Source organism: Pipistrellus hanaki (assembly GCF_964339955.1).
Source record: "Pipistrellus hanaki genome assembly, chromosome: 3".
In the NCBI taxonomy this organism is placed as follows: domain Eukaryota; kingdom Metazoa; phylum Chordata; class Mammalia; order Chiroptera; family Vespertilionidae; genus Pipistrellus; species Pipistrellus hanaki.
The window spans coordinates 22447644-22464897 of record NC_140505.1 but is presented as its reverse complement, the minus strand read 5'-3'; the positions used below and the strand labels follow the sequence as shown (position 1 = coordinate 22464897).

Genomic DNA, 17254 nt, shown 5'->3' with positions numbered 1-17254 from the left:
AATCAAAGAGTCAGCATGGGCAGCACAGTGATTAAAAGTGCATATTCAGACATGAGTTTCAATTTAGGATTAGTGACTTTGAGCAAGGTAACCCCTGTGCCTCATTTTTCCCCCTCATCTGTTAGTTGGGGGAAATAATGGCACCTTCCTTATAGAGTTGTTAGGTTTAATTGAGGAAATGCATGGAAAGGCTCAGCACACTCGTAGGCATGCCCTATGCTTTTATAATTGTTAGCTCTTGTTACTTAGTTCAGATTCAAGTCATTCCTCATGGCTTGTGGGTGGGAGCTTTGTGTTATTAAAAAGAGGGGGCTGAGTAATTTTGAACTCAGAAGAACTCAGAGGATGTACAAATAGTCTGGCGACTAGCATCTAGAAAATGATTTCCAACTCCTCTGGGAATACCGGGGCTGGCTGGCCTTCAGAGCAGAGTGGACTGTAACAGACATGCTGTGTTACCACACTGACCGCTTAGAGAATGCCGTCACACTGATTTATCTTCATCCAGGGACCCTTTGCAGCCATCACTAAAGTATCTGGTCCACACGTTAGCATTAAAATAATGTTAACTCGGGGTCTATAATGATAAAGAAGAGAGAAGGTCAAGTTGATGGACTTTCCCTTCCTGCAGAGGGATGTGCTGAGAACAGAAGCAGCCCATGTACTAGATTAGACTTTGATTTATCTATCAGGACTTGCTCTAATCTACCAGGAAGTTTGGTTCCGTGTGGGTCTACTCAATAGGTTGAATGAACATTCGTGGCAGCCGCTGGAGGCTGATCAGTGATTGACAAAACCTCAGTGGTACCTGCTGTCAAAACTTCTTAAAAGGCTCTGGTGGGGGCCCTGATTTCCCCAATGCTGAAGTTGGACATTAATGTCTAATGCACTTGAGCATAACAGTTTGAAACACTTTCCCTTGTTGGAAAATCTATACACATAGATTTTGTTTGTCTTACTCAGAGGACATAACATTCGAGGAATTTTATGACCCTTGGATGTTAAAAAAACACACAAAAAACTAAACCAATAACATAAAAACAACACAACCCTCAGGGTTTCTCTTTAACTCCAGAGTCTAAAGCATTAGATTATATGGATTATATTTGATTATACGATCCCTTCCCTCTCTCAAAGCATTGTGTGATATTCTGAGTCACTGAGTTTTAAGAAAGAGAAATGTGTTTTGGTTTTGAAATCGTATTTGAGACTCCTAGCACCTTGCAGCAACTGGTAGGCACCACAAAACCAGGGGGACAGAATCCGTTAACTGAGCCGTTGGTACTTATTTATAAAACTGTCTCCTTTTGCCTGCTGTTTGCCTTTCATTCCACCCTCCTCTTCAGCCATAGGTTTGGGTTATTGTTTACATGAAAAGCTGTGTTCTAACATTCTCTCTCCCCTTTCTTTCCCTCCCCTCCCTGCCCTCACCCACTCTAGCACTGAGGATGAAAATAAAAGAAGTCAAGAAAGAGAACGGTGACAAAAAGATCATCCCCAAGAAGAAGAAACCCCTGAAGTTGGGGCCCATCAAGAAGAAGGAGCTGAAGAAGCTTGTCCTGTACCTGAAGAACGGGGCCGACTGCCCCTGCCACCAGCTGGACAACCTGAGCCCCCACTTCCTCATCATGGGCCGCAAGGTGAAGAGCCAGTACCTGCTGACGGCCATCCACAAGTGGGACAAGAAAAACAAGGAATTCAAAAACTTCATGAAGAAGATGAAAAACCACGAGTGTCCCACTTTCCAGTCGGTCTTTAAGTGACGCTCACGGGCAGGGCGGGTTGGGGCGGGGGGGCCCTGGTTGGGGTGAGGGGCGGGGCTGAGCAGACAACGCCGAAACTCACTGCTTCTGTGGGTAGAGGACGTTGTAATCCCATTGGCTTTCCTCTTGCAGCATCCCTCCTCTCCCCTCCACACCCCCCTCCAGCCCCAGTATAGCCAGTATTTAAAGCCGCACGCCCAGGTAGGGAAACCCTGTTAGATTAGGAAGTCTTGTCTGATCTCCAGTCTGGAGCCACATGTCACTGAGTAGAAGGAGGTGCAAAACCATTCAACCAGAGACACACTCACTAAAAAGACATAAAAATGTTCCACACCAAAAAAGGGATTAGGCAAAACATAAGAGACAGCAGCAAGCACTAAGGCCCACGGCTTTCTTTGTGTCATTACAAATTGCTTGTGGGTCGATGAGCTAATCGATTCCTTTGGAACTAGGCAATTCTAACTCCTGGGAAGACATGTTGCTTTCGGTTCCAGGGTAATTTCCTGTCTGCTTTAGGCAGACACGGACACCCACCACACTTACAACTTCAGATCCGTTCCAGGGAGCAGGAGGTGCAGGGAAGAAAAGCACAGCACAGTGTGTAGCAGTGAAAACAAATGGAGCCATGTCCGCCCTGCTTCCCCCAGGGGATTGCCTTTTGCTACGAATCAGCCAGTCTCAGATGCCATGGGAGTGACAGCTGACATCGCCTCCGTCAGGATCGAACCCCCACACACGGTGAGGGCAGCACGGGCTGGTCTTTATGTGAGGAAGGGAAACACTGTGGCACCAGGCCCACGGCTGAGAGAGATGACTATATTCAGACCCAGAGGCCTTGGCTAGTGGTTTTTAAAAAGCATAGATAAGAGAAGAAAAGAAAAATTTAGAACAGTCTAGCAAATGGTTAGTCCTGGTGAACTGTAATTGGGTGAAGAGATTAGTGTTCTAATGTCATCTGTTCATTTCACATTTTCTTAAAGAAGGACAACTGAAAAAACCCAGTTGCTTTTCAAAGAATTTTTTTTTTAAAAAAATCTACACTGAGCATTTGAAAGGAGTGCTAAGACCAGGGTCTCATGCATCTGAGGCAGCTTTCTGGTGGAGCGGTGCTATCGCTCAGCATTTTGGGTGGGAGGTGGATGTAACTGGTGGATAGCCGTGGGTCCTCCCTCCTGAGGAGTCTGGATTGCTCCGGCCCCAACACAACGCTCTTCAAAACTCACAGTGCTTCCCGTCCCTTTCTTTCCTGTGAAGAAATGGATTCCTTTCAACAGGTCAAAGACATTCAGAACAGCCAGGCTGCCTGTGCTCCTGCAGTAACAATTTTTATTTTTATTTCTGCAGAGGGAAAGTTAAGCCACAAGTGTCTCCTCAGTCAAGGAGAGAGTTTCAAAGGCAACCTACCTCTGCAGTTTTTTTCTGATGTCCCTAGGCATTTCTCAAAACCTTCTGTTTAATAAACGATGTGCGTAAACCTGTTCACTTAAGCAACGTCATTCCTCTGGTTCAGTGTATAGGAAGCAGTTCTAAACAATCGATGCTAATTTCTTCCCCGAGCCTGATTCTTAATTGAGGACCTGAGCAATTGCCCCTCTGGGCGAGTGGTTATCCCAATGTGGTGCTGCAGAGAGGCCGGCCAGTGTTGCCCGCGCCATCCTGGCCCAACACAGAAACAGTGGGACATGCTGTTAACGTCCGAAGACTCCAGACTGAAAAATCTGCCTGCCAACCTCGTTACCTACCTGAGGGTTATCCTGATGTCATTAACCTCTCACAATTAGGGATCCCATCATTTTAATACCTTTTTTTTTTGGTTTTCTCCAAACTTTAATCATAAAGTGTTGGGGGGATCTTAAATGATTTGCCTGTAATTTTGAATAGTTTTGAAAAATGTGTGTGTGTGTGTGTGTGTGTGTGTGTGTGTGTGTGTGTATTAGTTAATTAGAAATATTCTACTTTCCTATTGTCAACTGAAATTCAGCGCAATTTCATGAGTGCTTGGATCTGGGTCTTAGGTTTGGTTGATTAGCTCAAGAGTTCACGGAACATATGTATCTGTTGTGTCTGCTCGTTTCGACAGCATAGTGCAAAAGGACCCTCATTCCAAGGCAGCGGCCTTGGGTGAGGGACCTGTGTGGGGTATTCGCAGTTACAGCAGGGAGATTATGGGAGAATAATAGGTGGCCATGCTGTGCAACCCTTTAAATGGGAATTCTCAGGTAGAAGGTGACATTTTTAGAAAAAGTCCAAAGTAAATTGGAAATATGAATTGCAGCTGGATTCACCCCAACCACAGTGTCCTAGGACTTTGGGGTTTACTGTGGATTTGAGACACCCCCCACCCCCCCCCCACCTCTATACAATACTGATTTCAGGACGTAAAAGGGCTGTGGGCCCAAATCCGTATTATTATCCTAAACCTTTGATTTGCTCAAGAAAGGCCATAACAAAGCCAATGTGCAGACTCATTGGCTTGGTCATCCGTTCCCAAAAGAGGAGGAATGTGTGTGATTTGGCAATTATTGCTAGTGCAAAGGTCCTGTTTGTACAAGTTTCAGATAATCATTCTTGGTAGAATCCTGTGAGGTCATTGGCAGTACTCAGCTCAATCTTTGGAAAACATTAGTAATTATCTTAGAAGATAGGAAGGGAGGTGAGAATTCCAGGAACGTTTTACTTTTAGAATATCCAGTAGGACACTGAATTAGCACCAACGTGGAATCCAATCAGAGCTCGGTTTCATTTGCATCTATAAATTACAGAAACCCCTTTTCCCAAACCTAGAGGCTGTGTTTCTCCTCAAACTCCTGGTAACTAGCTGCCCTGTTGTAACTGTACAGATGTGGTGGTATCAGACGACCTGTTGAGAACACACCTTCGGTCACGCCCACAGCGTAAGGTACTGGCCATCCAGACCTGTCACCCGCAGATACATAGGAACACAGATGAAATTTGTTTCCTCTAGTTCCTTCCCGTAGCACTCCTCTTTTAGAGTCTAAATCTTTTATAAAAGCTTTGAATACTGTGAAAATGTTTTACATTCCATTTCATTTGTGTTGTGTTTTTTTTAAACTGCATTTTTACCAGATGTTTTGATGTTATCACTTGTGTTAATAGTAATTCCCGTATGTGTTCATTTTATTTTCATGCTTTTCCTGCCATGTATCAATATTCACTTGACTAAAATCACTCAATTATCAATGATCATCTGAGCTGTGACTTTTTCCCCCCGATAGTACATCACTCATCCTCTTCCATGGCATTCTTACCCCACTCCTGATTTTCTCAGTGATGTTTTCTGGCCTCAGTGTCACGACTTGCAAGGAGTAGCTGGGTGTGGGTGGGCTGGAGAAGCTCCTGGGGGCACCGCAGGCCGCCCTCACCCCCACCTCCCGTTTACCATCTGCTCCCATGAATGACTCCCAGGTGTGTTTCTCCTGGTTGTGTGTGTTTCAGATCAGAGAGAAGGTCAAATACTTGCTCTACAAGAATGTATTTTTCAACCCTGCCTGAGTTCTTTTCTGGTTTCAGATGCTCTTGCCCCTCAGACACTGAGACTTTAGAGGGACCATTTTAATGTACAGATGGAGAAGCTAAAATGAGACATGGTAAGAGTTTGGGCATTGCTGGAATTAGAACCCAGGACTCCCAAGGGCTAGTTTTGTGGGGACAACACTTGACTTAGCACTGAACTTCCCCTTTGGACGCACAGTGTGGCCCTGACCAGGCCCAGGCTGTTTCCTATTAAGTTATATGCTTCTTGCCTAAGGAGTTGTTCAGTGCAACTTCTTACTCTGTAAGCAATTACAGTGACAGCTTCAGTTGATGTCATCCCTGATGAACAAGGCATTTCCAAACCTCAGGCTGCTGGCAGTTTTACCTACAAGTGAGCAAATGCTCCATCACACAAAACCACACCTAAACACAGAGACGCCATTTTCTAGGCATGGTCTGGGGATTGTACAAATTCCACTGACGTTGCACTCCAGTATGGAAAGATTTTCTCATCTAGTGTACCTGACTGGTGAACTAGTGATACGCTAACCCAGCCAAGGCAAATACTAGCATTTCCTTTCAGTTCCCCTGTGATTAATAAGAAGAAAAAGGTCTTGTAGGCTGGGTGTGGATGGCCCATGGTTTCCCAATGCCGTTTGCATTTTTGTAAAATAAATCAGCAAAAGAGTGAAGCTGCCCAGGAGTTTGGGGTGTCCAAGGGGTGCTGGAACCTTGTGTCTAAGATGCTGGTCCCACCCAAACAGTAACCTTGCCTTCAATCTCTATAGCACTACCTCTCTTCAAGGAATCACACCGGTGCTCACCTACTTAGGGGCAGAAAGAGGTGAAGGGCCAATCACTATGTTATCCAACTTAGGCTGGTCTCTCTTCTAATGCCACCTCCCTATCATGAATTCAGAGGTGCCAACATTTCATGTTTGTTCCCGAGAAAGGGAAATCTGTACCCATCATCCAATAGTAATCAAAGGGCGTAGGGAGAATCATTCTTAAATCTTAGTATCATTGAGGGGAACTTGTTAACATGCAATTTCTGGCTCCCACCCTCCAGATGTTTGGATTCTATCTAGGTTTGCCATGGGGCCCTGGACTCTGCACTTAGAACTAGCACTCTAGGTTATCCAGGTGCCTGAACTCCACTGGGTCTTACTTTGTAAAACATGCAAGTAGGACATAAGTGGCTGGGGATGACAGATTTTTGGAGGGCATTTTCTTTTTCTCTATCCATACACTTCATATTAGTGCAGCCCTTTCTGAAGTGTTCTGAGCTACTCTTACTAAGTATCAGTTAATAGAAGTCAGATTCAGGAGGGAGAGATTGAGCCTAACTCCTTTATCACTGGGTACATCTAGTTCTCCAATGAGTGTTTCAAAAACTTTAATATGCATGTGAGCCCTCTGGAGACCTGGTTACAATGCAGATTCCGCTCCATAGGCCTGAGGTGGGGCTGCAGTTCTGCATTTCTTCCTTTAAAAAAAAAATGTGTATATATATATATATATATATATATATATATATATATATATATATATATATATTGATTTCAGAGAAGAAGGGAGAGGGAGAGAGAGATAGAAACATTAATGATGAGAAAAAAATAATTGATTGGCTGCCTCTTGCATAACCCCCCTGGGGATAGAGCCCACAACCCTGGCATGTGCCCTGATCAGGAATTGAACTGTGATCTCCTGGTTCAAAGGTCGATGCTCAACCACTGAGCCATGCCAGCTAGGCTGGAGTTCTGCATTTTGCATGGGCTCCTGCTGTGGGGAGAGGCTGACCTCATCGGGTACATTTGAAGAGCACACTGAGTAGCAGGCTCTAAGGGGCAGGCAAGAAGGGCTGCCAAGGCTCAGTAGTGTCTTTGCTCCCTCCTGTTACAATAAAGCCATTTTTGGAATGCCCACATAGGGCCTATCTCCTAAGGAATAAAAATATTAACCATGTTTTGGGTTGGAAAGAAAACCAAATTGTGGAAGGGTTACTGGAGAGATAAGACCTTGGTTCTTCTTGAAGGCAATATTTCAATTAAGAGACAAAGTGCAGCAAAGCAAGCAAGAACTTATTGGCCAACAAGCTGAGGATAGTAAAACAAGAAAGGGCTTAGCACAGAGAAGCATCAGGAGAGCCTAGGCTGGGCTGCTTTGGCTCACTAGGAGGTCAGAGAAAGAGGGCCTTTAAAACAGGGTCAGCGGGTTAGCCTGGGACAAGCTGCCACTGCCCATTGCTCCCCTGGTTACAAGTCTCTCTGGGACTCTCAGAAGGGAAAAATGGGGAAAGGAAATGGCCCAGTGTGCTCCCCAGTGGGGAGAACATGCGCTGGATCCTTTGCTTTGAGGGTATTTATCTCTCTCTTGCAGGTGGGACTCTTGGGGAAGGTTCTCAATAGACTATTCATTAGCTCTCCAGGTGTGTTCTTTCAGGGTTGTGGTCTCACTGATTGGTTAGAGTCAGGGCACGGGATTATTAGTCAGTGCAGCTGGTCCTGAGGCAGCCACTGCATCACTTGTTTGGTTTTGTTGCTTTTCTGGGCCTGGAGCTGAAATACAGCTGAGGCCTAGATATTATCTTTAGGGAGGAAAAGGTCAGGAAGTCCAAACTGAATGACCAGCGGCATGAAAGGTAAGGAAACCTTAAACCGCATAACCAGCTTTAAGCTAAGGATGGGGCTCACCCTGGGAGCAACATCCTTATTGTCCCAGTTTTGCCCCTTGCTTGGCACCCGGGGCTTTCGGTCCTGGTGAGTGTCTGCATTGGTTGTTGCTCTGCTCATGTGTCTCTAACTGCCCATTACAGAAGAGTCCTGGTTAGAAACCCAAAGCTGGGTTCATTGTCTCAACCCACCCATTTGATATCACTTTTGTCCACGGCCAGAAGGGCTGGTTCTTTTCCCTCCATTTATGTTGGAAACTCACAGATCCCTTCCCTTTAGAATCAGGTCTGTGCCCTTTACCAAACTCCCTCCAGCCCCCTGTCCTGGACCACCAACTGATCCTTGGCGTTAACCAACTGGTGGTTTTTACCTCGACCGCTAAAGCAATATCAGACTTTTGACAAGAGAATTGGGACTTTTCATGTTCCATTTGTTCACATCTGGGCAGTTTCAAGCTCAGGTTATGGGAGAGGCCAAGACAAGGGGGGTGGGGAGCCGAAGTATTTGGAGGGGAAATCCCACCTCTTTGATAAATTGAGGACAGCCTGCCAAGCAAGGCTGATTTAGCAGGGGAACAGGCGTCAGGAATTTCTGTCAGCGAAGGTGGGGAAGGCTGCCTTTTGTAGGCTTGGGGAAGATGGGTACCAGAACCGGCTCCAACTAGGAGCAGAAAGCTCCCGTGTCTTTATACATCTGCGGACTATTTAGATAAGCAGGGGCTGTGCTTAATCATGGAGGGAGTTGTTTGCTTAAATAAAGGGAGGGAAAGTTGCACGTGTGTGCTTAAGAGGAGAGAAAGAGGAGGTGGGAGGAAGGAGAAAGGACCCAGCAATTTTCCACGGCTGAAAGCCCACCACGTGGTTTTAATTAGGATGACTTGCCTATCACCTGGATGCCAGAATTCGTGGGCAGGAGCCGGGGTGAAGGATTTGGAATTCTCAGGTTCTGTCCATGGGGCTCAGCGTGGCTCTGCTGTGGGCATCTGTGAGCTCCAAGAAAAGGTTCCTACTGGTTCTTACTTCCCTTCCTGGGTGTGCCTGCGTCCTGGGCTCTCAGACTATGCGCACGCAGGAGGCCTGTTCCTTGGCTAGCCAGGTGGGGCCCTGGGCCAGCTCTTTGAGGTTTCATAGATGTTAAGACTTGAAAAAAAGCAGTTGAAACCCAGAACCTCACATTAGGTTTCAAAAAAAACAAAACAAAACAAAAAAAAAAACAACGACAAGGATTTGCTGTTGAAATGTGTGGTACATGATCCCATCTCTGTGGCACTGTTTACTAATTTTCACCAGAATCGCCTGTCACTGTTTGGCCCTGCGGATGGACTGGTGGTAGGAGGTGGTTTCAGGACCTCCGTTTCTCCTTTCGCTGTCTAGTTCTCTGGAGAGTTCCTGCAGATCATGGCAATTTTGACTCTTTGCCTAGAAAAGGAAGCCCATAATCTGAAGGAATAAAGGCATAACAGGCCGAAAACCAAGTGCCTATTTCACAATGTGGACCCGGGACAGCCAGGGTGGGTTCCTCAGAATTAACTGGATTCCTCTGGGGTCAGCACAGCCTCCCAAGGCTGGCAGCTCGGGCCATCTGGAACCTGAACTTGGTCGCTGGCCTTGGCCAGTGAAGCAGTGACTTCCAGCAGCAGGATATCCCTCTAGCATGGCAAAGCCGGTCCTGACCTGGCTTTGGATGTAGAGGAGAGGATGTAGAGGAGAGGAAGAAGGGGAAGGAGGCAGCTTGTGGATGGCTGGAGGAAAAATGAGCACCAGCCTGTAAACTGCAATGAATGTCAGCATGAATCCTTCCTACCTCTGACCCCGACTTGCCAACCCTGACTTGTATAAGCTCTGCGTCCTCTCACAATTCTCTCCAGTTGCCTCCTCATTGCAGTGCCAGGACTGCCAGCTCCTGTGACATGAGGACTGAACTGGACAGATGATGCAGGCATCCCAGGGTCGAGGGAGGCACTGCATAGATATGCACCAGAACCCAGACTAGCATGTATTTCTACCCATGAGCTGGCAAGAAAGAGCTCCCCTTTCAAACCCTCAGAACTGGCCTGACCATGCCGTGCATCTTGATGGTGGGACAGGACAGCTGGTGTGTCCTGCTCAGTGTGCCTCCTAGCACACCTGCAACCTATTGTGCTGAGCTGGAGAGCACCGCAGGCCGCTGGGAACTGTTCTCTCCTGGTCTGGACGCTTCCCAGCAAGCCTCACACCGAACCTTCAGCAGGTCCAGAGAAAATCCTCTCCTCCCTTCTGACTCACTGTTTCCTCCCCGCCTAGTGGACGGAAATGTGTTTGTTCAGGAGAAGTGGTTTCAACTGCCAGGGAAAGGGATCCAGCTTTCCATCAAGTCAAATGAAATGCATGTGTTTCACAAGGCACAGACACGCGTGTCCGTGCGTGCGTGCGTGCACACAAGGTCACCTGCGTGCCCAGGGAGGGTCAGAGCTCCGCCCCAGGAGGACTCTTTGGCCAAAGTGCAGATGACTCACTCGGGGTCAGCCCTGGCTGCTCTCCGTCTTCACAATCGCTGTTCTGTGTTCAGATGATTGTGAGTGGCGTGGGGCATGTTTGCTCTCATGTAATTGCTTGTTTCCTACTGAACTTTCCATGTCAGACCCTCTCATTGTTCTCATTATCGCTTGCCTCATACTCCGCCTGCCAGGGAAGGCCCCTCACCATGCCTCTGGCACGGTTGGTATCGATTAGGGGGCCCGGTGCAGGTTCCCCTAGCAGGCGGGCCCTCGGGGCGGCTGGGCTGTCGGGAGCCCGCCGCAGGAATCCGGGGCTGTGAGCCGCAGCTCCGGCCTGACCAGCTGGGGTTCCTGGTGGCTGGGCCAAGTATCAGGACAAGGGAGACTTGACAAGGGCCTGGCCTGCCTCCTGATTTCAGATTAGGCTGAACGCGGAGTGCATTTCGCATCCCTAGTCCAAGTATTCCAGAGGAAATGTGACCCTTGTGTTTCTGATTCATATGCACTCAGCTCACTAAAAATGTTGATTTACAAAGGGTGAGTGATGTCCAAACAGTCCTCCAGGGCCTCTATCCGGAGCCAGCCTTTCTTCTTCTTCTTTCTTAGGGCCTGTTTGTGAGGAGGGTAGTTGGGAAGAAGAAGAAGTCAATGATTTTTGCCTTTGAACTGGGGAGTTGCATTCCGTCAGGAATAAAACTTGGACCGAGAGGACGGGAGCACAGACCTTTGGAATCAATTGGGCTCTATATTGGACAGAGTCATGTGCTTCTAGACCTAATCAGAACCACCTGGACTTCCTCACGGCCCAGTCACTTTCCAGGCAGCACAAAGCATTTGAACTTGACCTGTGCTGAAAATGAGCCAGAGGACATAAAAAGAAAGACCATCGTCTGTTTACAGGAATAAACGTGTGTCTATGGAGAGCTCTTGAAATTCTGGGATAAACACCCCATGTTGCCTTCACCCGAAATTCCAGGGACTGCCTCCCATGGACACTGTTACTCTTTCAAAAAATCAGTCTTTCCAGGAACTTGGGGTGCATGCATTTTCTTAGGGGCTGCACATAAAACCTGTTTGGAATCAGGCAAAAGGATGATGACATACTATAAATTCAGTCATAAGTGCCTTTATGGGCCACCAAACATTTTTAGGAAGCTCTGGGCTTTTGCCCATTTCTTATTTCTTTCAGGAGAGAAACTTTAAAAAAAAAAAAATGTATCCCTGGACTTGTGTGCCACTAGCACATCTCTTTCCAGGGTGTGGGTGTACGTCAGGGTCAGCATGTTGGCATTGGGGTGTGTGTGCTTGAGTTTGTGTCAGTATCTATGTGTGTAATTAGGCTCCAAAAATCAGGCCCCTCTTCTGCAAGCACCCACCATATGTGATGTACAGTGGGATGTTAAAATGTTAAATCTTGTGGTGCCAAGTCTGTCTTGTGTGGGTCACTCTTGTTTCTGGAATGCTTTAATCACTTCAGCCTGTTTGTAGACACTGTGAGATACATCATACATTAGAATACCTAATGCTAGCCCTAGCTGGTTTGGCTCAGTGGATAGATCATTGGCCTGTGGACTGAAGGATTGCAGGTTCGATTCCGGTGAAGGGCATATGCCCAGGATGTGGGCTCAATCCCCGGCGGGGGGCATGCAGGAGGCAGCCAGTCAATGGATTCTCTCTCATCATTAATGTTTCTATCTCTCTCCCCCTCTCCCTTCCTCTCTCTGAAATCAACAAAACTATATTTAAATAAAAGAATAGGTACATTAAAAAAAAAAAGAATACCTCATGCTAATATTATACTTGTGTACTGCCAGTTCTGTGTGTCACCCCGTCACCACTGCCATTGCCCTCAGCATTGTGCCTTGCACAGGGCTGGTACCTGAGTAACTGGTGTTCAGAAAGGGGAGGGTGGGAACAGTTGGACTTCAAAGTCTTGCCTACCAGAGCCTCTGGAAGACCCTCCAGGGGAAAGGAAAGTTACTCCGAAGGGTGAAGAGGTTGGGCAGCATTCCTGTAGCTTGGCTGTCCCTGCCAGGATGCCCCTTCCTCACCTCCTATTGGTACTGTTGGGTTGAAGGTGTCATCAATGAAACAATCTTTTTTTTTTTTTTTCCATTATGAGAGGAAAATGGTGAATTCGTGCCATCAGATTCAAATGTGTTAAATGTTGGTCTGACTTCACAGCTGCTGACATAGCAGCGAAATTAGGGAAAAGATGGTTTTCCAGTGTTTGTTTGGCAGAGGACCCAGCAACTGACAGTGGATCAGAACAAGGGCTCATAAAGCCCAGAGCCAGGACCTGAATGCTGAGCACTTTCTCATCAGATGCTTTCAAGTCTTATCTTTCTGAACAGTTAAATGTCTGCATTTGGCTCACTCCCCTTGGGACCATTTATTGACTTTTTAGAATGATCCCTTCTGGTACAAGTAGTAAAGATCTGAGCTGGCCAGAAAAATCTGGGACATTTTCTCCTAAATAAGTGGTTCATTTTGGTTCTTTTATGTGGTTCTTAACTCTTCAACTTTCCTTGGGTAGGACTTGAAAAAAACATACTCAGAGGCTGGGGAAAAAAACACCACCAGCATCAAAACAAAACCCAACCAGCACCAACAGAACAATGAAGCTAAAATAAAATCCTGCCCTGGCTGGTGTGCTCAGTGGTTAGGGCATCGGCCTGTGCAACAAAGAGTCTTAAGTTCAATTACCGGTCAAGGGCACTACCTAGGTTGCAGGTTCCTTCTCCCATCCTGGTCAAGGAGTATATGGGAGGCAACCAATCAATGTGTCCTCACATCAATATTTCTCTCTCCCCTTCCCTCCCTGCCTTTCACTCTCTCTAAAAATCAATGGAAAAAATATCCTTGGGTGAGGATTAACAAAAATCCTAAATTTAACATGGGCCTGCAAAGAAAGGATTTCTGATAACCTCATACATAAACTTGGACACAGAAAGCAACAGAAAGAAAGGGTTTGTTTAAGTTGGCCCATGCCTGTTCCCAGGGCCGGTCTGTGATACTGGGATGCACATTGTATTCACTGGTGTGGAGTTTTAACTATCACTTAATGGTATCTGGAGAAGGACCATTGGCTTAAAATACTGTTCCTTTCAGGAACCATAAGAAAATAAAAAGATAAATTAGACCACATCAAAATGAAAAACTTCTGTGCATCAAAGAATGCAATCAACAGAGCTGAAAGGCAACGCATGAAGTGGAATTTACAAATCATGTATTTGATAAGGGATTCATATCCAGAATGTATAAAGAGCCCCTACAACTGAAAAAAAAAAACACCCACCCAGAAACCAACAACCCTATTAGAAAGTGGGCAAAGGACTTGAATAGACATTAATCCAAAGAAGTTACAGCAATGGCCATGAAGCACATGAAAAGATGCTCAATATCAGACATCATTAGGGAAATACAAATCAAAACTACAGTGAGATACCACCTCACACCCATTAGGTTGGCTCCTGTAAAAATACCCCCTGAAACAAAACAACACTTGCCAAAAGAGACCCCCAGAAAGCAGTAATCACTGGCAAAGATGTGGAGAAATTGAAAGCCCTGTGCACTATTGGTGGGAATGTAAAATAGTACAGCTGGTATGGGAAATAATATGATAGTTCCTCAGAAATTAAAAATAGAATTTCCATCTGATCCAGCAAGTCCACTTCTAAGTATATACTAAAAAACCAAACAACAACAAAAAAAACCTGAAGGCAAGATCTCAAAGAGCTGTTTGCACACCCATGTTCCTAGCATTTCCCCCCACAATAAACAAAAGCTAGATGAGTAGATAAACAAAGCATAGTCTATTCATAAAATAGAACGCTATTTAGCCTTAAAAAAAGAAGGAAATCCTGACACATGTTACAACATGGATGAAACCTGAGGACATTATACGAAGTGAAATAAGCCAGTAACAAAAAGACAAACATGGTATGATTATAGGAGGTACCTAGAGTAGTCAAATTTATAGAGACATAAAGTAGAGTGGTGGCTGCCAGGAGCTCAAGCAGGGGGAGTGGAGAAATGCTTAAAGGTTATAGTTTCAAGGTTGGAAGATGAAAAAAGAACGAGAGATCGGTTGCACAGCTGTGCACTTAAAAATAGTTAAGATGGTAAATTTTGTTTTGTCTATTTACCACGATTATAAATACTGTCCCTTTTATCCTGGGCATTTCTGGGACAGAAGAGGTTTTCCAAAGTTCAGGAAGATGTGAGTTGGAAGCTCTGTGTGCAGCAGACCCTCATTTCTGAATTACTTCTGCAGCTTAGGCCCCTTAAATGGAAAAATCCCCTCATAGAGTGTTTTTTCCACCCCCTTAAGCTCACCACACTGAGGAACATGAGGGGAAAACAGCTACACCCAATCCAAAGTGATCAGCACTCTTGCAGTGGCAAGATTTTCCAACCCCAGCAGGCAAGCTCCTCATTTCTCTCTCTCTCTCTCTCTCTCTCTCTCTCTCTCTCTCTCTCTCTCTCTCTCTCTCTCTCTCCTTCTCTCCCTCCCTCCTTCCTTCCCTCCTTCCCTCTCTTCCTCCCTTCATCTTTCTTTCTGGATCACTGGGCAGTACAAGGGTTGAAAGGAACTGTCCTGCCTGACAGAGACAAGGAGGAGGGACACAGAGCCCTTCAAAAGGAACCACTTAGCAACCAACCATTTTCCCTTCCTGCGCTTGGGATTTCCCTGGTCCATCAGGGCCTTCACCTTCCTGGCACCTGAGTCAGGAAGAGCAGACAAATAGCTGTTTACCTCTGCCCAGCCTGCTCCATGCAGACTCAGGGAGTGGGTTCTGCTGTTTTCTAGCATTGAGAAAAGTCAGCTTTACTGGGCAGCATGTGCCAGTTGTTATGAAGGCTGCAAAAAACAAATGGAAATAAATCCATCCCAAGTACTTTAGAATATCACATGGAAGGTAAAACACAGGCATCAGTGACTACCAGGCAGGGAGTGAGGTGTGCAAGAGGAAACGTATGATGGCTCCTGAGAGGTCCCCAGAAGATTGCAGGTAGGAGACCTCTTGGGAATCATCATACTTCCAGGATGATCAAAGAGTGGGGCAGCTGGCACTGCAGTTGGGTCTCAGAGAAAGGTTAGGCCTGGATATGCCAATTCAGGGAGAGGGCATCCCAGGCCAAGGGAATGGCAGGAGTGCCGAGGGAATTCAGAGCTGGTGCTGGGACCCACTGAAGGTGGATGTTTGGGAAACCAACTGAATCAGAACTTGCTTCCAGGAGACCAGCAGGGACCACAGGCTGGGTCTTAAATGCCTGTGGGTTTTAACCACTGGCTACTTTGAAAGTGCAGTGGCTGCCACTAATTGACCCCAGCTCGTGCTCCTCAGACATAATCTATAGACTGGCTACCACTGATACACAATGAAATAAGTGCAGAAATTGCAATTTAATGGAGTAATTTTGTCTGTCAAATCTAATAACACAAGTTTTGAGCTTGTTGCATGCTTTGCTTTTATTCAATATTTTTCTAATAATTTGCTTTCATTGTATTTTACAAAATACAGTAGTTTTGTGACAGATCAGAAAGAAAGAAAGGAAGGAAGGAAGAAAGAAAGAAAGGAAAAAAAGAAAGAAAGAAAACACCTACAGTAGTTTTTCATGTCAGAGAGTTTTGGTAGTACCCTCCTATTGGTAGCACCCTGCCATTCTTCCTGGAACAGGCTCCATTCTGTCAATGACATGTATTTGAACCTCACAGGGTTTGCTGAGGTCCATCTGAGGTCAGACACCTCATCAGTTCTCTGTCCATGGGGACCACAGATAGCATGTGCCATATCTGCATATCTGTGTGGGAGTTCCACTAGGAGGAACAGGGATGCAGCTCTAAGGTGTCTGTGGGAGCAGCGCTGACATTTTGGACCCTTTCCCATGGTGGACGCTCATGGGTGGTGAGGCAGATCTGGACTGAAGCCCTGCCATTGGTCTGTAGGAAAGACTACCAGTGTGGACCCAGGAGAGGCCCAGCAGCAACCTGCTTTGTTTGAACCTCAGGAGTCCCATCTCTTTCCCATAAACTATATTCACATGTTATATATATAACACAATGGCATAGTATTAGAAATAAAAACAATTCAAAAACTTGGAAGCTGGATAGCATGCTATTAAACAATGATTGGGTTACCAAAGAGATCAAATAAGAAATTAAAAACATCCTGGAAATGAATGACAATGAAAACACAACAATACAAAATATATGGGACATAATTAAAGCAGTCTGAGAGGGAAGTTTATAGCTCTACAGGCTTACCTCAAAAAACAAGAAAAAATGGTAGTAAATCATCTAACTCTACAACTTAAAGAATTAGAAAGAGAGCAACAAGAAAAGCCTAGAGTCAGCAGAAGGAAGGAGATAATAAAGATCAGAGCATAAATAAATGACATAGAGACCAAAACAACAACAACAACATCCCCCCCCCCCCCCCCGCCAAATACAAAAGATCAATGAAAGCAAGAGCTGTTACTTTGAAAAGATAAATAAGATTAATGAACCCCTAGCCAGGATCACCAAGAAGCAAAGAGAGAGAGGACCCAAATAAAATCAGAAATGAAAGAGGCGAAATGACAACAGACCCCACTGAAATACAAAAGATTGTTAAAAAATACTATGAACAGCTATATTCCAACAAACTAGACAACCTGGAGGAAATGGACATATTCCTAGAAAAATACAACCTTCCAAAATTCAATCAGGAAGATTCTAAAAATCTCAATAGATAACTATGGAAGAAATTCAAGCAGTCATCAAGAAGCTTCTAGTGAACAAAAGCCTGAGGCCAGATGGCTTCACAGGGGAGTTTTATCAAAATTCAAAGAAGAACTAAAAC

At 45.6% G+C, this 17254-nt stretch overlaps 1 protein-coding gene across 2 annotated transcripts in view; it reads left to right on the top strand.

Annotated features, from left to right (window-relative positions):
- SFRP1 (secreted frizzled related protein 1) overlaps positions 1 to 4964 on the top strand; it is a 38126-nt gene extending 33162 nt beyond the window's left edge. The window contains exons 3-4 of one of the 2 annotated variants that reach the window (XR_014794506.1): positions 1441 to 3079; positions 3176 to 4964. Coding sequence is in view for 1 of the 2 variants with exons in the window: in XM_084877782.1 (XP_084733908.1) it covers positions 1441 to 1763 (323 nt within the window). In the remaining variant the exon portion in view is untranslated. Of the gene's footprint in view, positions 1 to 1440 lie in introns of both variants that reach the window. The other variant, XM_084877782.1, reaches the window with a different exon arrangement.
- Positions 4965 to 17254: the final 12290 nt, after the last annotated feature.